Raw genomic sequence first — 23,252 nt, 5'->3', positions numbered from 1 at the left:
AACATTTCAGAAACATACGCTTAGTTCATGTAATTAATAGTACTACTATAAGCATTCTCAAACGCTATCGCTGTAATGATTAAAGGGTTTAAGCTTCAGAGGACGAACAAAACGATGTCGTTTGAGAATATCATACATCATTCACCTTCTTATCGCAAATTCTGAATTTAGCATTTTCTTCTATACTGCGAGCTCTCTGTTTCAATGTTGGCCACGGCGCCTGTTCATGGATTCAGGTACGTGGTTCCCACACGCTCATGGATTCAGAGGTTGCGATGCTGCTCATCCTCTTCGTCTTCTCTAGCTCCTGTCTCTACTTCTGAATTCTCCGGCGGTAATAGCATCCAGAAGAAGGTGAACGAAGAGAAGAACAGCAACGGAAGCAATGAGAGAACGGCGCCGTATTACCCCAAACGAGGGCAGACAGTGGAGCTGGTGTGCGAGAGTTTGGGATTTAAAGGCAAAGGAATCTGTAAAGTTGATGGAACTGGTTTCGTTGTTATGTGCGACCGAGCTCTTCCCGGCGAACGTTTTCTCGGCCGTGTCACTCGCCGCAAAGGCAGCTATGCTGAGGTTTCATTCATAAAAACTCTACCTTTTTCCTCAAATTGCGACTTTTTTTTTGTTATAAAGTTTCGATTTTTAATACTGATTGGTAATTTCTGGTCTATTAGGTGACAAAAATCAAGACGATATCACCACATAAGGATTTAGTAGAAGCTCCATGTGAGTATGCATCCTATTGTGGTGGTTGTAAGACTCAGAATCTCTCTTATGAAGCTCAGCTTAAAGCTAAAGAAGAGCAGGTTCATGAGCTTATTAGACATGTTGGAAGGTTTTCTGATAACAGTCCTAGCCTTGAGATTGTCTTGAAGCCTATTGTTGCTTGTGATATCCAATTCAATTACCGGAATAAGGTTTGATTGTGTTTTTCTTTGGGTCGAATGTGGTTATGGTTGCTTTGGTTTGAGACTCGGTGCTTATAAAGTGCGCATTTTGAATAGATGGAGTTTTCATTTGGTCCACAAAGATGGCTTCCGGTTGAAATGTTGAATGAGAGAGAAGATGGTGCTAAGAACTTTGCATTGGGGTTACACGCACCTGGATTTTTTGACAAGGTTTTAAATGTCGATAAGTGCTTACTACAAAGCGAGCCAGGAAACGTGGTATGTTGAAAGCAGTTTTACAAAATTAGTATCTGCGTTGAGCTTTCCTTTCAGGGCCATTGATAAATAATTTCTTATATCTAAATAGGTTCTTGCTGCTGTCCAAGATTGCTGGAGAGATCCTCAATTAAGTCTTTCACCATATGACTGTCGTTCACATGTTGGGTTTCTTAAACATTTGATGCTGAGAACTGGAAGGTATTAAAGGTACTTGAATCAAATTGTCGATAGAAAAGCAACTCGTTCTTGTAATATTAGACCAGTAACAGGAAATTGTGTCTTTTTTCATGGTTAGCTAGAGTTGATTAAGGTGAAAAATGATAGTTGTAATCTGCGCATTATCGTGAACAATAGTTCTTTCACTGCATTAGTTTTGCTAATGTTTTCTTATGATCAAACTTAACCATAGGAATGTGGAGACGGGTTCACAAGAACTTATGGTCAATTTTGTGACATCATCTTACAAGCCAGAGCTGTTGAAGCCCCTGGTTGATAGAATTTCATCAATTCCTCAAGTGGTACGTATTATTGAGATCTGATTTGCTTCAGTCCTACAACCCGAATAATACATTCAATGCATTTTTTCTTGCTTTGTATTTTAACAATTCCATACTTCTCTTTAAATATAGGTAAGCATCATGAATAATGTAAATTCTTCGGTCGGAAATACATCTGTTGGAGAAAAGGAATATACTCTTTATGGGAAAGATACAATCACAGAGGTCTTACGAGGCCTTACATTTCAAATTTCAGCCAACTCGTTCTTTCAGACTAACACTCATCAGGTATGTGGAACAATTAAGGAACATGATTATATTTTACATTCCAAACTTTAAACACAAAATTGTTGAAAATAAAACGGTGTTTACTATGTAGGCTGAAGTTTTATATAAGCTTATTGAGGAATCAGCTGGAATTAAAGGAGATGGCTCAGAAGTCGTGCTCGATCTTTTCTGTGGAACTGGTACCATAGGCCTTACACTTGCGAGAAGGTAGAGAAATATGAGTTATATAGTACTGTCAAAGATTTACTTAGCAATGTTTTACTTTTTCTGATTGTCTGATTCTCCTCCTCATAGGGCAAAACATGTCTATGGTTATGAAGTAGTCCCACAAGCAATAACAGATGCACACAAGAATGCCCAAATAAACGGCATAGAGAATGCAACATTCATCCAAGGAGATCTAAACAAAATAGGAGAAGATTTTGGGAACAATTTCCCTAAGCCTGATATTGTCATTTCTGGTTATAATCTTCTTCACATAGTTATATTTCATCTAGCTTCCAATACTTTGCAGTCTACCAATTGTAAACTGTTTTTCTTTTTTTTTTTACAGATCCCAATCGACCTGGTATGCACATGAAGCTGATCAAGTTTCTGCTAAAGCTTAAATCTCCACGGATCATTTATGTTTCCTGCAATCCTGCAACCTGCGCAAGGGATCTCGATTACCTCTGTCATGGCGTGGTTAGTATCTACTCCTCCACTTGAATCTCTACTCTTCAAATCATATGTGAAAGTAATAAACAAAACTTGATGACTTGAAAACGTAGGAGGAGAAGAATATAAAGGGTTGCTACAAATTGATGAGTGTTCTGCCAGTGGATATGTTCCCTCACACTCCTCACATCGAGTGTATCTGCTTGTTGGAGCTTGCTTGAGCTCTCTCGAGACCATGGTTGCTTCATTTGGTCTCTAAGCAGATGAGAAACAAATCGCAACAGAGATATGTTTTAGATGTGAAAGAGTTTTGATTTCCAGTAGCGTTAAGTCTCTGACTCTCTGTAATCTTTTTTTTTATATCGAATTTTAGTAGTAGCATTCATAGAAAAGCAAGTAAACCTTTTGAAAACACAAAATAAAATTGATTTGTGTTATAATTTGTAGTTTATTGACTTCTCAACATCTTTTGAAATTAGATAATTCCATTAGGAATGATAAAACTGCTGAATAAGATAAATTTGTCCCAAAAAAATAAAAAGAAACCAAAATGGCTTCAACAAAGAAAATGATCAAATTGTCAAATGAAAAAATAAAACGTACAAATAATTTAACGAATGAGAGCTAAACTAAATTGTAAAACTCCAATAAGCTTTCTTCAACTATGTTATCAAACTCTTTAATCTTGTTTCCTCGAGCTAAGTTGACGAGCATAAGCCGCGACACGCTTTGCCCACTTGACGATCTCTGCCTTGAGCTTTTTGGAATCCATACGATTCAACGAAGATGGTTTCTTCTTATCTTCCGTTGATGACTCCATGAACGAGAACGACAAGCATCGATAATAACGAGTCGAGTTGTGCCTACCATTGTTCTTGCTCTCTAAAGCCCGTTTCTTCACAGACATGTCCAGAGATCTCCCAAGTGAAAATGAAGAATTTGTTACAAATTTTGTGTTGTGAAGAGACTTTTAATACGCAGACAAAAAGAAAGAGAGTCTTACAAGTTATTAAGACATATGATAGGTTTAGGGTAAAAGACGTGTAATCGAAGCATTGTTGGTTTGGTTGATGTTTGACTTTGTCAACGCATATTCTTCTCTTCTCGTTCATTTGGCAAAATGGAATCTATATTGCATTCTCTTATCCCATTAAAAACTCAAAATTTTGACTTTTCTTTGTTCTGTTTCTTTTGAGATTTGAACAGAGTTTAGTTTGTATATGCTCCTTTTGTCTTAAAATCATAATGCAGAAGTAAGAACACCATTAATGTAAGAAGTTTCTCCTTCTGAGTTTGACAAGAAGTTCTTCACGAGTTACAACCAATAGTTTTGTGAGTTTATCAGAAAAATAACTTAGCAAAATGAGTAAACGAGCAACAGTGTATTCTTCAAATCTAATCTGAGTTCTTTTAATCCTTTAAAATTACACCTCCAACCATTAATTGCTATAGCTAATATTTACATATACAACTTCACTTCCATATTCTTACTTCTGTTCTTTCTCAGAAGGCCTATATATATATCACTGTATTATACTTGTACAGTAAAACCATCCATCACCCCCCTAAAACCGGGCTAATATCGTCTTGGTCAATGCTTAAAACCGCGAGGTAAATGAACGTAAGAAACAAATGGCAGGAAATAGAACAGAGACCAAACTCATCTCATCATGTATTGCCTGCAGATGGTAATGATCTATGCACTTGTCTCGTTGATCCCTTCAGTGCTTCGTTTATCCTACTGAATACTACTTTCAGAGGGATGCAAGCTACAATTCTATCTTTCGTCTTCTCTATCATCATCTTCTTCTTGCTACTTGCTGTCAGCTTCTGGCCACTTAGTGTTGAGAGACACCTTGTCTTTATTGATAGAGATGAAGATTTCTTTGACTTTGATGATTTATATGGAGGGATATGTGATTTCTTTTTCTTGCCTTTCTTTTTCGATGAAGGTTTTGGCTTCTCATCATCATCCATTGGTACAGCAAAGGGATCGAGATGACTACTCACAATGCGGTCACATGATCCATCTTCAAGCACTTCAACCGTTGAAGGATGTCCAACAATAGCTTCACCATTCAGTTTACTCCTAAGGGAAATCAGCGGAACATTCCGGGGTTTATAGTTGGCTTTTACCTCAATCTTCACATTATACATTTCAGAATTTCTCCCCATAGTACTAGTACCAAAGCTAAATTGACCATATATCTTTTGATCAGAGACAGAGCAACCAGACAGAAAATTGTTGTTGGCTTCGGCATAAGCATTTCTTCTTTCTTCTTGTTTTTTACTCATCTGCCTTGAATTCCTTTTGCCTTTTATCTGCCACTTTGTAGTGCTCGTCTCAATCCCATTGATAAATGTAGTTGTCGGACGTGTATAAGCAGATCCATTACTTCTTTCTTTTTTCACCAAATCATTATGGCTACTCTGACCAAACAGCCTAGTCAGTCCAGAAACAAGAGCCTTCGTGGGTGAGGAAGATGTGAAAGCTGCCGTCATAATTCCTGAAACAACAATGGCCATCAGTTCAAGTCATGATGATCACAACCCAGAAAAAGAAGCAACCAAATCCAATCTGATGGCCAAAGTTTGATCCTAACATTCACAGAAATAAATTACTACAGAAAACCAACCTAAGGAGAGATCAGAGACACGCAGAAACAATTAGCCATAGATAGAGAAGTAATAGAATTAGGAAGCATCTAGATTGTCCACATATTAGTTAAGCACTCAAATCCATCATGTGATAAATCCAACATATTGGATTTTCTGTTCCTTTCTGTTTCCGCTCTTCCTAGAAGTGGAGACATTCAAATTTATATGACTAAAAGAAACAGAAATTTGAACAAACATAGAGGCGCACTGCAAATGTACCTAGATCAAAAGAGAAATACAATTACCAGAATTTTTATTAAAAAGTTAAACAAATTATACCTGTAGAGTAGTTTTCTTCTCCAATCAGTGGAACATCAAATAACCCATTGGACGCATCATCCTTTGCTGAAAGTGATATGTTGGAGTTTTCACTTTCTTTTGCCTTCTTGCTATGGATAGAATCAACAACGTTTTCAGAAGCGTTTAATGAAACGGAAACATTCTCACACAAAACCCCAATGTTGTCTGAATTGTTATTGTTGTTTGCAGCAGAAGGTTTGTTTTCTGAAATCCCTGGAGGAGGCAAACAATCAGAATTGATAAGATCATCACGGGCAAGAGGAACCGATACCATAGATGTACTCTCTAACACTTTTGTTAGTGGCCGTTGTCGGGTTTTTCTTTTAGAGTATTCATTAGCATTTACAACAGGCGACCTATTTCTTTTCATTGACAGAGAGCAGTCCCTGCTACTACCATTGGCGAGACTCCCATTCAGCATGGAACCATTGATGTTTGCATCACTTTTAAAACCATTTTCCTGCTTATCCTCGAGCACTGCACCGACCTGTAGTTTTCCTTTTGATCCTCTACCAGTTCCAATATCCTCAAGTCCTCTCATTCGTTTATTTCCTTCAGTCCCATCATCTTCCGAATCATTTGGTGTTCTTCTTCTCTTCCCTGACAAGGACTGCACCTTAGAAGCTTTGACCTTATTGTTTTTTTTTGAAGACTTACTAGATTGCAATGCAACTTCAGTCTCTGCTACATCACTGGAGTCCTCTTTGCCCTTTCTGGAATGACATCTTCTAGGAACCTTGCCAGATGTACTAGCCTTCTCAATACACTCTGGGTTATCTTTGGCAAGGTGTGCACTCTCAATCTCTAGAGCATGGGCAATGGCATCTTCTCGACGGGCATACTTGACAGCCTTCTTACTAGTGGTAGATACAGTAGCCTTTGCCGTCTCAATGCAAGCATCGTACTCCCCACAGCGAAACGCCTTCACCCTCTTGGACTTTTCAAGATTATACCAATCCCTGGAGAGACAAAGTAAAATAAATAACAGTGAATACCACACTCCAACTAGATCTAATAAGAGAAAAGGCCTGAATCATTTACAACTGAATGATAATCACATTGACAATTCAGTAACGATAACTTCCAAGAAATCCAAATGTCTTAACTATTTCATATGATATATTAGAGATCAAAAAGAGTAACAGTACTTTGTCCAATTTCCATCAATCATTCATAAAGCAAAATCATATTGGCAATAATTAGAAAAGCTAACAATCAAAACAAGAATGCTCAATACAGAAACCAAAAGGAGTTTGACTCAATCACTAATAAGCCAAAGCAAATAAGAAAGAGAGATTAAAAGAGTACTCACACGCTAGCATCTTCACGACCTAGAAGCTTAATAGGAGTGCCAGATTTAGGAGAAACAATAGTACTGTCGGGAACCTCGTGATGAGCCATAATCCGACCCGGCCACCATGACCCGTTACGGCGTCGGACCCAAACCAAACCTCCTACCGACGCATCAATCGCCTTACTGTTTCGCTCATCACTACTCCCCATCACCCACCTAATCCCCCTCGCAGCTTTAAACCCAGAAATCTCCTAAAAATTGATCTACAGATTCCGACAGATGAAGTCAATCTCTTAACCAAAACAGAGGCATGATTCTCTCTGAAAACTCTGTCACCGACTGAATCAGAGGCAAGACCTCGAAACCAAACATGCAATAAATCGAATCCCACGAGCTGTAAGGGCTTCTGAGACGGGTTCCAAAAAGGTTTTATAGAAGATCAAATGAATACCGGAGAAACAAGAGATCCAGTTACTAGTCCTGAGATTACTCTTACGACGTTTCCTTTTATAACTTTGAAGTTATGTTCTATCAATCAGTAGCAGCGGTACCGCTGTTTTCGATTCAAGGGTTTTGGGCTTTCCTCCGGCTTGGAGAAGAAACGCAGAGAGAGAGAGAGAGAGAGCGACGACGACGGAAGACGGGAACGGCAAGAGAGAGAAAACAGAGAGAAGTTTCTTTTTATTCTTCTTTTTCTTTCTTAACGAAAGCCAAAGGTGTCTTGTCTCTCTGTCTAACTATGAAACAAAACGGCAGCGTTTAGTTTCCTCTTACTTACTGTACACTATTTCATTTTGTCACCTTTTTTACCTAAATTTTACAACCATCTCTTACAATTGTCTTTTACCGCTTTTAACTATGTATCTCGAAGTCTCGAACCAATCGAACCTGTTAAGCCTTCTTTACTAAAGCTTTAGATAGAAGACGGCAATGCAATGATGCATTTATCAGAGGTGAAATAAAACAGAGCTAGAAGAATCTACATTGATCTTGAATTCCCATGTACATATTAGTTTTATCCAGTGACCAAACTAAACCACCTGCAACAAATTTATATTATAAAAAAAAAAACTACCAAAGGTCCTCCCCTAAGTACAGCTCACACAAAATTGGGCCTATGAATCATTTCTAATTTCACAAGAAGAAAAAAACACAGCTAATTTTCAACAAGATGACTCCAAAGAAGGAGAATACCAAACACCTCCTCGTTTCACCTTTGAGTATTGTGAGATCCAGAGAGTTTTTGGTCCCATCTCCATCAGTCTTTTCCATGAGATAATGCGTAGTCTTTCATTTTTTGTTTCAGTTGCTGCAAGACGGTAATCATATCTTGTTGTTAATACCAGTACACGCTAACATAAGAACGCAGAGGAAGATGTTTAAAACCAAAACTATGGTTTGTAACTCACCTTCAATTCTTCGTGGAGAACAACAAATACTTTCTTCAAACGTTTGTGCCTCTGCAGATTGCATGACAGATAACATATATATACAAGTAAGTCATGATCAAGTATAATGTGCAATTAAAACACAGGGAGAAAATACTCAAGTATGATTCAATACCAAGTATGGCCAAAAGACTCTGAATCACTAAATAATTTACACGTGAGATTCCCTTTCAATGTATAGTCACTTCTTCCCACTATCATATTCCTACGGTTTATCTTTTCCTTTGTGTTGTCATGAAGATCAATCTAGGTTACACAGGTGGACATGTTTTCCACCCCAACCCAATCTAACCCATTACCTTATGCAATATAATTCATCTCTTTCATAATTTCCCAAATCGTACACAAGCAAACAATTTTAACATTCATCATCCTTTTTCAATGAGAGGTCTGTCTCCAAATTTCCTTCTACATCCAAATTTTATATGACGCTGGAAATTCATCTGATGCCAAGAAAGCTTGCAGTAAATAAGTTGACTGCTATCTTCAAGGATATACTAGAAATGTTTCATACTTAGTTATACAAAATATAAGAGATATGTAAGTATTAAGTGGGTAGAGATAGAAGATTACCTCCCCATATTTGCAATAAGATTCCTGTATCTGCTCCACAATTTTGTTATATCTCTCCACATCTCTTCCTTTTGCAAACTCAAGGTCTTGCCCCAACTTCTGAAAGTCATTTCTGCAAATAATGGAAATATAATTTTTTTATTAAAAATACTGAGAATCTAGGACAACACAAATGATCTGAGAGTTATAAACGAAGAGTTCATCAAGCTACCTGTGGCCCTCTAATATATTGTTAATGGAGCAATAGCTATCATATTTTTCCATATATTCCTGCATATAGGCTTTATACCTGAAATAGAAAACATCGTTATCTATTCAAAACATAAACACTAAATAATTAGAATTCTAAACATTAGAGTTTCATTTTACTCACTGTAAATGATCACTAATAGGTCCCTTAAGCTCAGGAGAAGCTTTCTCGTATTTCAAATAAGAAGAGTCTTCTTCATCGAAAGATGTCATTCGTTTCTCCCGGACAACACTGTCACCTGGTATTGAAGTTGCATCTTTGTGTCCATTCATAGAATTTGAAATTGAGCCAGACGCATGTCTTTTGCTCTCCCTTGATGAGCGGGATGTGGATGCTCGTTTGGAGCCATGCTTTATAACAGGCGTTTTTTTGTTTGTCTCTCCATAACCTTCCACACTGCTTCCTACTCTAGCTCTACTATCTTTTTGTCTTGATTTATAAGCTGCATCCTCTAAATTTGTGTTCTGTGAGCCGGTTTCATTATCCCTACCTGTAAGGTTCTGCCCATGTGACTGCGAAACCCACTTTTGGGATCTTTCTGAATCTTCAACAACATGTTCGGGAAATTCTTTGATACCGTTGATAGCATGTGGAGGAGCTGACTTTTTTGAGTCAGATTTTTTAGACCTTCGTCTATCCGAGTCGATACCCAATTTCTCGGAAGTGCTTGGTTTTAAATTTGACTGCCTAAACGAAGTTTTCTCTTCGAGTGGCTTCAATGCTGTATCTTCGCTCGATGGCTCAGGGAGTTCACCCAACTCCAATTCGGAAACTTGTTTTTGGAGGACAGATCCATTTCCCTTAGGTAATTTCGCCCCATGTATTCTCTGGCTATCTAAGGGAGAAGAAACTATGCTCAAGCTTGAAACATTCTTGGGATCCTTTTCACTTCCATCCAGTTCAAAGTGTTTTCTATCAGATGTCTCGGTAGGTAATGAAGGTCGAATGGCTGAATCACCATCTTTTTTATTCCTTGGAAACTTATTTTTCAAATGAACATCATCTCTTTGGCTGTCCCTGAAGGCCTTTCCTGACCGACCAGAAAGCATTTCATGAGGAAAATGGTCCCCTTCGTCAGATTTACGAACATATCCTAAGGCATCAGAATGTTTGTTTGATTTACCTGAACTATCAACAGGCTTCATTTGACCATGTCTATTCGACTTTTCAATAAATGACTTCTGAGATCCTCTAAGTGGATCTATTGTTTGACTGGCAGAAGAGTTGCGAAGTTCTGCATCATACTTTAGCTCTGAACGCTGTGAATCTTTACCTATGGCAGGTAACTGTTTACAGCTCTGGGATTTTAACTTTTTCTCCCGAGCTGATATCTGACTGTAGTGCTCAAGATCAAGGGCTTTTTGGTTCTGGTCTTTTGTCAGACTCTCGGAGATGTCAGGTTTGTCACTTTTAAAGTTATCCTTTGTTGTATTCTCTGTGTCATCAAACAACTGTCCAATAAAATCTTGGCGCTCTCGTAGCTTGTCATGACCAGAAGCAAAATGTTCCTGCCCTGAAATGCCAACTTCTTCATTTGCAGTGAGGCTGGTACCAGTTGTTGTTTCCGTTCTCCAATTATTATCAGAAATTTTGTTTCTGTCAGTTTCAGAGCCATGACCCTCATCTGAACTGTTCCCCTCGACATCAACTGCATCAGACCCATGACCATCGATGTCAACTGCATCAGAATCATGACCTTCAATGTCGACAGCATCAGAATCATGACCCTCGATTTCAACAGCACTAGAACCATGACCTGGGAGATTAATTGCACCCCGTTCAGCGGACTGTATTGTCAGTAGAGGCTCTCTGTCACCATCACCCATGATATCCACGTCCTCATCAGAACCGTCCTTACTGTTGGAAGAAGCCTCACTGTCACTGCTGCTCCCACTGTCACTTCCAGCTGCACTTTTACTGTCACTCCCACTGTCACTGTTATCACTATCACTGTCACTATCACTAGAGCTACGAGCCTGGCCTTCTCTATTGTCAGATCCTTTTTCTTCATGAAATATACCAGGTGAATGATGCTCATTGTCAACATTGAGCATACTCAATTGCTCTGCTAGATGCAAAGGTAAACAGTCTAGTGAACCTTCTCCGTTTCGCTCGTACACAGAAAGTTTCTCCATGTTATTTCCCCCTGGAACAGGTAACTGATCGCGACTGCACTCAGTGATTGGTAGCACTTGCTGGTGTTCAGGTGAACTGAAGAAAAACAAAATTGTACTAAGACCAGATACAGCTATAAGGGGAAGAAGACATCACTAGAGGTATAGAAAATGTATATGTTGTGGTTGATAGCTTCTCGAGTTCATTCCGTACTAAATCAGATAATAACTTCAGCTAATTATCATATAATCCTAAAGTTTAATTATAGTTCATTCTGCACTAAAGAGGCAATGTTGCATTATAAAATTCTTTTTGTATAATAGATTTTATCCTCATGCACCTTAATTTTATAAATCACATTTAATTATGCAAACATGCCAATCCTACTTCCTACAGTGTCATACTGCAGTGATAATGCAAAACTATTGTCTAAGGTAAACATACCTTCCACTGTTAGGTGAGTGTTTTTTATCACTTCCCAACTCTGCTTCTGGTTTTAAGAAATACCTTGGAGCTTGGAAAGTAGCGATCTGGTTGTCAACAAAAATTAGGGACACAATATATAATACATACTGCATCTCATAAAACCACCACAAATCACATGTTACCAAGAAAAAACCACACCAAATTTTCTGACTTACTTTTTTCAAAATTGGTTGAATTTTCTTTGCAGCATTAGGGATTCTATCTCCAACAGCTTTCTCCAAAGCCTATAAAGAAATGAAAAGACTATGGCATCAATTGTGGAGGAAACACTTGTTAGATATGAAAATAACCATATATCTGGGGTTTCATCTATATTTTACCTTCGAACTCATGGGAGCCTCTTTTAGGATATCAACCAACAGGGTCTGCAAGTCAATTTCTTCATTAACATTGGTTGCTTGGCGCTCAGATGTGTCCCTTAATGCATTATTTTTCCAGGTTGATGATTCTTTTTCGCTACCAAGCATGTTCTCTCTGCCCTTTGTCAGGACTGGTGTGACATTCTCGTTAGCTGCATGAGTTTTAGTAATATTCCCAATCTCATATGAAGGAGGCGTATTGTTTTGATTAATAGGAGACGGTCCCGGTGAAGCTGATAGCCTATTTTTCACAGCAGGGGTAGAAGCCCCTGGTCTGAAAGAAGGCTTCGGACCTCCGATTGGAACTGTCATATTACAAAAAGTGAAAAAAAAATTAGTATTATAAAAACCGGCAAATGAATATAATAGCACCCAACAGTATTTGAAACCCTAATGTGTTACCACGAGCTTGTTGCATAGTCTTTTTCTATATACCTGGAGGTGGATCAACTTTCCGCTTCTTAGGCGGAGGTTCCTTCTTCTGTTTATTTGACATTCTCCATGGACTTCCTGAAAGCACAGGGAATATGTCACAATATTATTGGTTATACTTATACCAATATATTATGACGATAACTAAAGGTTCTAAACCCAAAGGAGAGGACAACCTGACTACGCAGTAAAATTAACTGTTAAGAGCACGGGTTTCCATTTCAAAAAAAGAATGGCTATCTACGCTCATGTTCTTAAATCACCGAGTTTGAAAGGAAAATGGAAAATGTAGCAATAACATATTAACTTCTCAAAATTCAAAGATAGATAGATGCTGTTTATAAAAGTTACCTTCAGCAAGAGCTAACTGCTTAGTTACTGATGGATTCCCAGGATCTAAAACAATTGCCCTGACATAAGGAAAAATGTAAGGGTACTTCAGTGAAAACCACTTTGATGAGAATAAAGTTATGGACACAAAAAGTATTACGCAATGAGAAATTTTCTGTGAGTCTGAGGATTACGAAACAGCTCAATTTGAAATATATATGAGTAAGATAAGAAAAAACCCCATTTAAGCCATAACTAATTCTGAATGCAAATAGAGACTAACATCCACAGCAGAGTAGCTGCAATAAGATGAACAATGCTATTGTGCCAAGACTCATAAAAAGACTACCCTACCCATTGAAGACTGCAAAACCAGAGAAAAACTACGAGAGCAGACACCTTGCAGCTAAAGGACAGACTATGCTGAAAAAGTTATATAGATATTGAGATGCAACCAAAATGTTTGGTTAGAACTTGTACTTGCGTGATTTGGTTCTCTGCTCAGCTTCAACTGAGCGCATCTTCATATGGCTTGTGGTTGACTCATCTAGAGTTCGCTGGACATTCAATTTTCGCCAAGCACATCCAGCCTCAATCAGCAAACCATTTCCATCTTCATCACTTTGATGTTCTTCATATATATCACACAAGTCACCACGCTCCCTAGACCAAGTAAATTTGAACTCCTTTCCACCAACATTAATTATCTGTTTACTCAAGATCAAAAACAGGTTAATGGTGTCAAATTCAAACAGTTAAATGAAAACCCAAAAGGACACCTGAAGGAAAGGCATTGTAACAACAAAATCCAGAAGCAGTAGAAGATAAATGACAAAAAGGTATGCAGAAGGAAGCTGATATATTCAATAGACAACCAGTAATATTGGCAAAGCCATGGCTTTACAAAGACAACAAAATGACAGTAGGATAAAGATACCATAGAAGCAGCAATTCAATGAGTAAACCAACATACCATACAAAACATACTCAACCAATTAGCAAGTCAATGTCTACCCAGAATGGACCAAGGAATTAATGTGGTACGAAATAGCAATGGAGTCTTTGTAAACAAATCTATGCACCACAAATTCTTCTCCACGGGATAGTAACAGCTATACAGATGCCAGGATCTATTGGTTTATTGTCCAGTATTACATTACCATCTACTTTCGATAGGACCTGTTTTCCCCAATTTCAGTAATCTAGGGTACCTTGACTAAAATGAATTGCCAATAAGTTCAATGGCATACCAAAAACGAAGTATGAACTACCAAAGCTATCAAATTCAAGAGTCACCCCAATGAAAGAGTGCAACTAGCTTGAAGCAATTCAACTCAATCTACAGAAATCCCCTATGTATGAATTTCAAAATTGAGTAGAATAGAAACTCACATTCCCAGTGCTATTGTTAGGAAACGCATCGAACTTGATCTTGGCAGCTCCACCTTGTGCCTCAACACGCTTGATCTCCTCCACCAAATCAGGAGCTAACCGTATAATCATCCCAAAAGCCGAAGGACTCTCCCTAGGAACAAGACTAAACGTTTCCTCAACAGACCGAACAGACGCGGTCGACGCAGCCGCCTTAACGCTCGTAGTATTATTCCGCTGGCGTGAGACGGCGGAGCCACCAGAAGACATCCTCCCGACGGGAGAAGGATGTCGGTTAGTAGGAGGAGGGAATGAATTACGGTTACGAGAAGGTCCCCCGCCACCGCCTCCTCCTCCTCCTCTACCACCACGCTTGGACGATTCTCTGTACATCTTGCCGGTCAAAATTGCGCCGCCGTCACTGCAATTTCGTTACAACCATGTATTGGCGCATATGCGTATTGCAGAGATTGAACTGATTGAGACGCGCGAGCAAGAGAGAGAGAAGCGAAGAGAAGAGAGACGATGATTAGAAGAAGAGAGAGAGAGGGACCCAAGACGCTTCTTCTGTTCTTCTTCTTCTTCCTCTTCTTTTTTTTCATTTTTTAATTTTGTTTTTATTTTTATGTTAATTAAACGCCGCCGTATTGGGCCTTAGGTCTGATGTGTTTATGAAGCGAAGGTGATCAAACCCGACCCGACTCGATCCACCCTGACCCACCCGGTTCGGGTCCAGGTACTGGTGTATTAGAGAGAGTGAGAGACGGAGAAGAAGGTTTGCGCTTGCCTCATCTTCAAGAAAGAAATCAAATTCGCTCTCTTCGCCATCAACCATGTTAACAGGTGAATCTTCTGAGTTTTTATTTGTATTGTTGCTTTTGTTAATTCCTCTGTTAATCTAAGATTCAACATTTGAATTTGGTAATCTGCGTTTCCTTTGTAATCTCCGTGAAAATTTGGGTTTTCATTTGTAACCTTCACTTCTCATAATCAGTCTCTTGTGCTAAATATAGACGTTGATTGATGATGACAGTTTTAGTTGAGAAGTTTGTTTTTTTACAGACTAGAAACAGTAAGGGTTTTATTATCTCAATCATATAACATGGTGGCTTGATTTCCCAAGTTCAGTCTGTTACAGTACAAATGACTGTTGTTGTTGTTACTGTATCTAAGGTGGCTTTATATTCTAAAATTTATCTTCCCTTATTTTATGAATCATCAGCTTGAATGAGAATGTAACTATGTTGTGAATTTTCTTTTTGATTATGTACAGTCAGTGTGAAGTGGCAAAAGAAAGTGTTTGAGAGTATCGAGATTGATACTAGCCAGCCTCCTTATGTTTTCAAGGCTCAGTTGTATGATTTGAGTGGTGTACCTCCAGAGCGGCAAAAGATCATGGTCAAAGGTGGACTTTTGAAGGTAACTTGATTCAATGTCTTTTGTTTTTACTAATGTGTTCCCCAATCTGTTTGTTGATGATGATTTATGACATGATTCTTATAATTTTTGCAGGATGATGCAGATTGGACCACTTTGGGACTGAAAAATGTATTTTCTCCTCGCATTCATTTGGCAACGTTTCCCTGAATTAATTATAGTTTTATACTCTTTTGAGGTGAGTACTTACTAACTTTAAATTATTTCTTCTCTCTAGGGTCAAAAATTGATGATGATGGGAACTGCAGATGAAATAGTGAAGGCTCCAGAGAAAGGTCCAGTTTTTTTGGAGGATCTTCCTGAAGAAGAGCAGGCTGCTAATCTGGTTATTCTTTCATCTGAATTTAGGACTGCTTGAATGTTTCCTGTGGGTTTTGGTAGTCAGTGATAAGTTGTACGTTCCTTGGACCCTAATCAGGGCACTTCATAACAGTTCAGAAAACATAGTTTTCTTCAGAAATTGTGAAAATTGGTGGTGGCTTTTTAATCTTTAGAAATTTTGGCTTCATATGGACTGACGAATAGTATAATTTGGTTTCAGGGTTACAGTGCTGGCCTAGTCAATCTTGGAAACACCTGCTACATGAACTCAACGATGCAATGTTTAAAATCTGTCCCAGAGTTGAAATCTGAATTATCCGAGTGAGTCTATATCTTAGTCTTTCTGTCTTAAGTGAAGAAACTCATACATCTCACTTATGCTATGCATCTATCTCATGTAATAAAACTATGTTTCTTGATCTATTCCCACAGTTACCAATCTGTCCAAACCAAGGATGTGGATCAAACGTCTCACATGCTTACAGTTGCAACCGTGAGTTATTTAGTGAGCTTGATAAAAGTGTCAAGGCTGTTGCACCTATGCCGTTCTGGATGGTTAGTTTATATTCACATATGCTTAATACTATGTGAACTTCTTTTACTTATACTTGTTAGTTCTCATCGATTGTGTTCAAATTTCTCATCACAAGATTTGGGAGTCAGAAGTTTTCTCTCATACCAACCTTTGTTCTTGATGCAGATGTTACAGAAAAAATATCCTCAGTTTGCTCAGTTGCATAACGGGAATCACATGCAACAGGTTTGTTGCGTTTTTCCAACTCGGTTGCATTATGGGTTTAACCTTCCAGTTTTTGAATCCTGAAACCTTGTAAACGTGTAACAGGATGCTGAAGAATGTTGGACACAAATGCTGTACACTCTTTCCCAATCCCTAAAACCACCATCGCCTAGCGAAGATCCTGATGCTATATATGACATTTACTGTCCAGGTTCATTTGAAACCTAGAAATGTGAATCCCTGACAAGTGTTTTCTTTCTTTCCTTGCACAGAATGGAAGAAATGGTGTGTCTCTTAAACAATCTGTTTCTGTTGATGTAGGTTGCATTGCCAAGAAAGTAGCGAAGAAAGCTCAGAGACAGAATCTGTCTTTTCTCTTAAATGTCACATATCACATGAGGTGAATCACCTGCATGAAGGATTAAAACATGTGAGTAATTTTATCATAGAAACTTAAGGCCAACTTTGTTGGATGGTCCATGTGCACTATATCACAGACAGTTCATGTGGTAAGAGTGACAATTCCTCTGGCTTGCTGTAGGGACTGAAAGGAGAACTTGAAAAAACATCTCCTGCTCTGGGTCGTACAGCGGTTTACATAAAGGATTCTCTTATAGATTCATTGCCAAGGTGATTAGTCTTTGCTTACTATTAGTGGCCCTGTGCTTGCACTCATTGGTTTCCTGCAACCCTATTGTGACAGGATTTATAACCAACATGTTCCAGAGGAAAAACTTATCAAGTTTCTAACTTATTGATACATTTCAATCCTTTTTCTTCTCACTCTGAGTTTCTTCAACTGTTATTACTGATTTTGAAGGTACTTGACTATTCAGTTTGTGAGATTCTTCTGGAAACGGGAGAGTAATCAGAAAGCAAAAATTCTCCGGGTATAGTAGCTTTCTATTTTGAATATTAAAGAGAACTGGGATGCACAGCATTTTATATGATAGTCTCCACGTAATTGAATTTTGAAGAAAGTGGACTATCCGTTGGAGTTGGACATATATGATCTTTGTTCTGAGGATCTTAAGAAGAAACTGGAAGCTCCTCGCCAGGTATACACAGCCTTCTTTTTTGTTTGTGGTCTTATTATCTGAGGTGGTTGAACAAATGAACTGACAGCCGTTTCTTTCAGAAACTGAGAGATATTGAAGGTCAAAAGCTTGGTCTGCAAGCCAGTGCAAAAAGTAGCTTAAAGGGTGATGATGTGAAAATGACTGATGCTGAGGTACAAAATATATTTGCTTTTTAACACTGCGCTCAATAAAATTTTCTAAGATCTTTGCTCTCTATATCTCTCCAGGGATCATCGGAATTGGCGAATCATCCACCAGTGACCAACAGGGAGATATATTCTCTAAGAACCGGTTCTCAACATCTTTCTTGTCTAGCTTGCAATGCGTTGTATAGTCTATATGTTGATTCAAATTTTCGTTATATGCAATGTGCGAAGTTATCTTGTGTGAGTATTTGAAATAAAGAATCAACTTTAGAAATGAGTACAGAGATGGCTGCTTGCAAATAAAGCCTTAATCAATGTTAGTAAGCTCCAGAACCTGGATATATGTTGCTGTTAGCTAACAAATATCTCTGATGACTTTTGTCCATGGAGTCATTTTTCAAGCAGTTTAAGTATCTACTCCTATATTCTTGCTCTTGACCTTTTCAAATAGGTTCTCCTTCTCACATGACCGGAATTTATGACCTGGTCTCGGTGTTGACCCACAAAGGCAGAAGCGCAGACTCTGGGCGTTATGTTGCATGGGTCAAGCAAGAGAGTGGTCAGTTCCATTGAAAACTAAACAAAATTGACTTACTGTAACTCTAAAACCCCACACACAAATATGTCATTTAAAACTTGGGAACACCTTTAAACATGTTTTACAGGTAAGTGGGTTCAATACGATGATGCTAACACAAGCCTTCAACGGGAAGAAGATATCACTAAACTCTCTGGAGGAGGTGATTGGCATATGGCATACATAGTAATGTACAAGGCCCGTCTCATCTCCATGTAATCTCTTCTCTTTTATTTTATCTCAGTTCTTAAAACATTCAGATTGTTTGAAGCTTTCTTTAGATAGACCATCTCCATGCTCCTCTTTATTTCATTCCTATTAATATTAACTTCCTTAGATAGACTGTGTGTTTACTGTTTACCAAGGTTTTATAATAAGAGGTCCCAATCTAGATAGAGTGAATCCAGCAATAGATATGTTGATAAGTTAATAATATCAAAATGATAATAATGAGAAGAAAGACTTGGATTTGATTGAGATGTCTCACATGTAGAACAGTTGCGATGAATAGTATTAGTTGTAGTAATTTTTATCAATCACGGATCAAGGTCAACAAAGAACAATTTAAAATCAACTTGTTTGACAACAAGCAATAAAAAAAAAATAAATAAATAAATAAATAAATAAATAAATAAAATTGGACAATACAAATAGGCAAAAGATGAAGAAGAAGAAGAGCAGAACACAGCCCCCACAAGACATGTGGAATTGGTTATATGTAATAAGTAAGAAAGAGTTTGGACCATTGCCAAAAAAAGTTTATGAAACAGTGAGCCAATCAAAAAGAGGAATTTTCAGAGATGATTGATTAACACAAATGGTTAAACAATGGTCAATTCAACCATAAACCAATATTGATTCTTCAATTCCCTTAATTAGTCTCTAAGAAGTGGACCATTTTGGTTTTTTATAAAATTCGGTATCTTAGAGCTATCTATCTAGTAGTATGTAATGTTATGTATATCTCTCTATCCCCACATGGACCACCATTTAATTTGCCAGCCACACTTTTCATTTTGACTTTTTTTTTTTTTTAATTAACATTATTGTTTGCTTACATTAGAATTATCTCTCTATTCGAAAACTTGATTTTCATAGTATGGGTATAGAGGGGAGAGCCATCTACATCTACATCCATTATTATTACACATATGTACAACACTTGTAATATTTGATATCTACTATCCAAATACATCTATTTTGAAACTATATAATTGGACTTTTCTCATTTTTTCATGTACTTGTTATTGTATATTAATTAGTTGGATGTCAAGAATTCGATTAGTCAGTGCCTAAAATGTTAAAACCTTTAGCTAGAGTTTTTGATTGGACATGGTCCGCAAAACATGCCATGGTGCAGTTTTGATCTTAAGGGTTTTGATTGGACACTGCATGCAAATCACGCCTTTGGGTGCATTCCACTCACAATTTAACAAAAACAAAAATTGTGAACCCCAAATTTATCTTAAACAGAAAAAACAAAGATGCAAGTTGTAGTTCTTTGTCTCCCCCGTGCAATACAAGTATCTCAATTTGGAAGATCAGCTAAATCTTGTTAATTACCACATTGGATCTCTCGTGTAATATCTATCTTTACATTTTCCTAAACAATATTATCGAACCACTACAAACCCATAAAGCTTATAAGAAACGAGAATAAATAGATGGAGAATGTTTCAAACGTACAACTTTAACTAATTATTTCGCTATTAATTATAAGCTTGTCAATACCAACAACTTAAGTGATTCAGTTACTCCAAAATCTGAATCTGAAGTGTTCTATCAATACTAATTCATCAAACACTTGCATGTGTACATCAGTATTTTGTATTTCCGTAGATTCCCTAATTACAAAATTGCTTTGGATAATTAAAATAGAACTATACACACACACACACACACACACAAAAATCATTAAAAAAAATTAGTATTGCATTACCATTGCGCATGCATAAATCTAAAAAAGGGGTCCCAAAACAAAATATAAAAAAATATTATGGTGGAAACTATTTTGATACTATTATGTACGTGTAATATAATTTTGTTGTTTTCTTAACGACTTATACTTTTGTCTTCTCTATCTAAATAATTTGACACAATTAAACCTTTTTCAATCACTATTATAATCCAAATGTATGACATAATAAACGCCATTGAACATTTTAAACCCCAAGATTAAAAAAGAAAAAAACCAACGACGACTACACACTACTAGTAGTAGTAGGTGGTCAATATCATGGTTCTAGAACGTACGCACGTAGGCGGGTATAAAAATGTCACATGCCTTAAGAATGTTGTTGATCTCATCTATGTCGGTTCATGCACACTTAATTTATCCTAATATACGATTATACGAATCTACTCTTCATTTTTAAATATAGTTTTCAAGAACTTATTTAATCTAATAATCTAATGACGTAAGGAATATGGTAATGTAATAATAATAGAGATGGCCAAAACCCAACATTTTCATATAAGTAACTTTTTAAACTAGTCTTCTAGCATTCTACTAAACATTTTAAAAGGAAACAAAAACAGAGATTAATGTTGTTCATCAGATCAGAGTTCTCTCATTCTATTACACAAAGATTGAAAATTAAACAGACCCGATTAATATAAATAGAATTAAAAGAGAGTAAGGAATATATAAAAGGAGGAATAATAGTAATAATAATAATAATATTACCAAAATGACATAAACATGGTAACTACTGTTCATTTGTCTACGTGATGAACTCTCTTGTCTCTGACTGAGTCACTCATCACACCTCTCTCTCTCTCTTCTTCTTTAGTCATTTCAGTTTTTCTCGACTCTGTTCATGGCAAGATCGGTCCACGGGTTAGTGTTATTATTACCACCCGGTTCGGATCTCCTCAAACCCAAACCCATACCAGGATGATGATCCCAGCCCGACCCGTCAAGCAAGATCCCACCACCAAGACCAAGCTGCATATTAGAAGCCAAAAGGGAGCTGAAGCTCCCACCAATCTCCATACCTTTCACGTCCTGGTCACCGATCGGGAACCCGTAAAGCATCCGGGTCGGATCCAAATCCGGGTTTTGTTGTTGATCAGGATCCGGATCCGGGTTTTTAGTCTTCTTGTTCGTGTTTGAAGAAGGAGCAGGGGAAGATGAAGAAGAAGAAGAAGTGGATCGTTTGGTGGCGTTCTTGCGAGAGCCACCACCGACGGGGACGTTACGTAGAGCGCCGCCTTTAGTCCAGTAACGACGGCAGCTTTTGCAAAAGTGACGAGGCTGTGAGAGATTGTAGTTGTTGTAGTAACAGAACTTTGTGTTGGGTGAGTCACAGCGTGGACACTTTAGCTGTTCTTGCTCTGCAAATTGTGGTTGTTGTTGTTGTTTCGCCATCATCGTCTGGTAATAAGCTGCTGGATCCTGCATTTTTTCTTCTTCTTCTAAAAATCTTCTCTTTTCTTGGTTCTTGAAAATTCAAGAAAATAAAGATTGAATCTTTGGGATTAAAAGATTGAAAATTTTCCAACTGGGTAATTCTGGAAAAAGAAGTTTTGAAGTGTCAGAAAGAGAGAGAGAGAGAGAGAGAGAGAGAGAGAGAGAGAGAGAGAGATAGATTTTGATAAGAGGGAATTGTTGTGGTTCTTATCGCATAAATAAGACAAATCTTGTAAGAGTACTTCTCTCTCTAGAATTGAGAGTGAGAGAGAGAGAAGGGGAAGAAGGAAGAAGAAGAGAGTGTTGGGGTTAAAAAGTCTAAACGACAAGACAAGCTTTGTGAGCTGTGGTGTGTGTGTGTGACCAGTCTTATAGGGCAAACCAAATTAACAAGATTAATGCTCTCCTACGTAATCTTATTAATTATTTTATGCTAATTATTCAATAAGACAAGAGCGTGGTGTTAAAACTTTTTTCTCAATTCACTTGTTGACTTCTTTTTAACTAATACTATCATAGAGTTGTTTTGGTTGATGTCATTTTGTCGGAAGGGGTTATATATATATGAACAACATATAGAGAAGCAATTGTGGAGTTAATTAAACAAAGATTGATCAGCTTTTGCCTATGGGTTTACTTTAAACTAGCTAATCTCATGGTTAAAAAAGAGTTTGAATAAGTCGAGAGGGGTAATAACTTTTTCCAACATATTTGGATACGGCTGTCTCTGTGCCAAGATGGTTTTTGTTTGGCTTCTTATGTTTAGACAAATATCGATTCTACGTATCTTTTTGTTTTCTATTGTTTTGTACTTTACTTTTAACTCGAAAACAAACACAATTACCTTTTCTTTTCAATTTCATAATGTCTCTCTTAGCTACATGTTTTTTTTTCTCTTGGTCGTTATCTCCAGAAGAAATTTTATCAGTTTTGTCTTATAATTTAGACTCTCTTTGGACACTAGTATATCAATTAACTTGTATAGTAATTAAAGTGATAATAATCGCTTTGGCCCAAAGTGTTTTTCTATAGTTCTCACTATATATTAGTTTTCTGTTAAGAAGTAGTTTATTTATGTTGAAATATTTTGCTTATAAGAGAATTCTTAATTTTGATTCTTAATTATAAAAACATGCCGACAAACATTTTTTTTTTTGAAAAACGTAACCAAAAGAAGACGTCAAACAAAAGACAACCAAAAACGTCAGAAAAGAGTTGTTCTCTCCCAAGCGCACCCTTCCCATTTCCCATGAGTTTTCTTATCCATGCACAACACTCACACGTCGTACCACTTCCATTTCCTTAATTCTAACATAA

The 23,252-nt window shown here is 37.4% G+C and overlaps 6 protein-coding genes across 6 annotated transcripts; 2 read left to right on the top strand and 4 right to left on the bottom strand.

Annotated features, from left to right (window-relative positions):
* The first annotated feature begins 144 nt into the window (after nt 1-144).
* LOC17892270 (uncharacterized RNA methyltransferase BH0687) lies at nt 145-3,054 on the top strand. The gene is made up of 10 exons (XM_006297265.2): nt 145-573; nt 675-917; nt 1,005-1,166; nt 1,255-1,364; nt 1,576-1,684; nt 1,796-1,951; nt 2,043-2,158; nt 2,246-2,412; nt 2,505-2,635; nt 2,722-3,054. Exons 1-10 carry the CDS (start codon nt 205-207, stop codon nt 2,827-2,829), a joined length of 1,671 nt encoding a protein of 556 aa, XP_006297327.2. The 5' UTR covers nt 145-204; the 3' UTR covers nt 2,830-3,054.
* A 31-nt stretch (nt 3,055-3,085) lies between these two features.
* On the bottom strand, nt 3,086-3,639 carry LOC17892876. The gene is made up of 2 exons (XM_023786026.1): nt 3,612-3,639; nt 3,086-3,525 (listed from the first exon to the last, which is right to left on the bottom strand). Exon 2 carries the CDS (start codon nt 3,513-3,515, stop codon nt 3,288-3,290), a length of 228 nt encoding a protein of 75 aa, XP_023641794.1. The 5' UTR covers nt 3,516-3,525; nt 3,612-3,639; the 3' UTR covers nt 3,086-3,287.
* A 273-nt stretch (nt 3,640-3,912) lies between these two features.
* LOC17892909 (uncharacterized protein At1g51745) lies at nt 3,913-7,623 on the bottom strand. The gene is made up of 3 exons (XM_006297073.2): nt 6,879-7,623; nt 5,546-6,525; nt 3,913-5,115 (listed from the first exon to the last, which is right to left on the bottom strand). Exons 1-3 carry the CDS (start codon nt 7,067-7,069, stop codon nt 4,277-4,279), a joined length of 2,010 nt encoding a protein of 669 aa, XP_006297135.1. The 5' UTR covers nt 7,070-7,623; the 3' UTR covers nt 3,913-4,276.
* Nucleotides 7,624-7,814: 191 nt separating this feature from the next.
* LOC17893094 lies at nt 7,815-14,791 on the bottom strand. The gene is made up of 12 exons (XM_023785391.1): nt 14,246-14,791; nt 13,334-13,560; nt 12,875-12,933; nt 12,527-12,601; nt 12,053-12,396; nt 11,888-11,956; nt 11,691-11,776; nt 9,255-11,342; nt 9,093-9,170; nt 8,882-8,993; nt 8,270-8,320; nt 7,815-8,169 (listed from the first exon to the last, which is right to left on the bottom strand). Exons 1-12 carry the CDS (start codon nt 14,615-14,617, stop codon nt 8,119-8,121), a joined length of 3,612 nt encoding a protein of 1,203 aa, XP_023641159.1. The 5' UTR covers nt 14,618-14,791; the 3' UTR covers nt 7,815-8,118.
* On the top strand, nt 14,786-18,912 carry LOC17893498 (ubiquitin carboxyl-terminal hydrolase 7). Its single transcript, XM_023785392.1, is given in 18 exon segments — nt 14,786-15,067; nt 15,498-15,643; nt 15,737-15,772; nt 15,879-15,986; nt 16,203-16,303; nt 16,415-16,470; nt 16,473-16,537; nt 16,683-16,742; nt 16,827-16,939; nt 17,037-17,151; nt 17,263-17,351; nt 17,542-17,611; nt 17,699-17,779; nt 17,860-17,952; nt 18,028-18,037; nt 18,040-18,069; nt 18,395-18,505; nt 18,612-18,912. Coding segments are annotated over 18 exon segments (1,425 nt in total). The 5' UTR covers nt 14,786-15,057; the 3' UTR covers nt 18,743-18,912.
* Nucleotides 18,913-21,019: 2,107 nt separating this feature from the next.
* On the bottom strand, nt 21,020-22,000 carry LOC17892749 (dof zinc finger protein DOF3.1). Its single transcript, XM_006298527.2, has one exon. It carries the CDS (start codon nt 21,924-21,926, stop codon nt 21,321-21,323), a length of 606 nt encoding a protein of 201 aa, XP_006298589.1. The 5' UTR covers nt 21,927-22,000; the 3' UTR covers nt 21,020-21,320.
* Nucleotides 22,001-23,252: the final 1,252 nt, after the last annotated feature.

The sequence above is a fragment of the Capsella rubella genome, unplaced genomic scaffold (genome assembly GCF_000375325.1).
Source record: "Capsella rubella cultivar Monte Gargano unplaced genomic scaffold, Caprub1_0 scaffold_3, whole genome shotgun sequence".
Lineage (NCBI taxonomy): Eukaryota > Viridiplantae > Streptophyta > Magnoliopsida > Brassicales > Brassicaceae > Capsella > Capsella rubella.
Note: the sequence above shows the minus strand (reverse complement) of the source record. Positions and strands in the feature narration are given on the sequence as shown.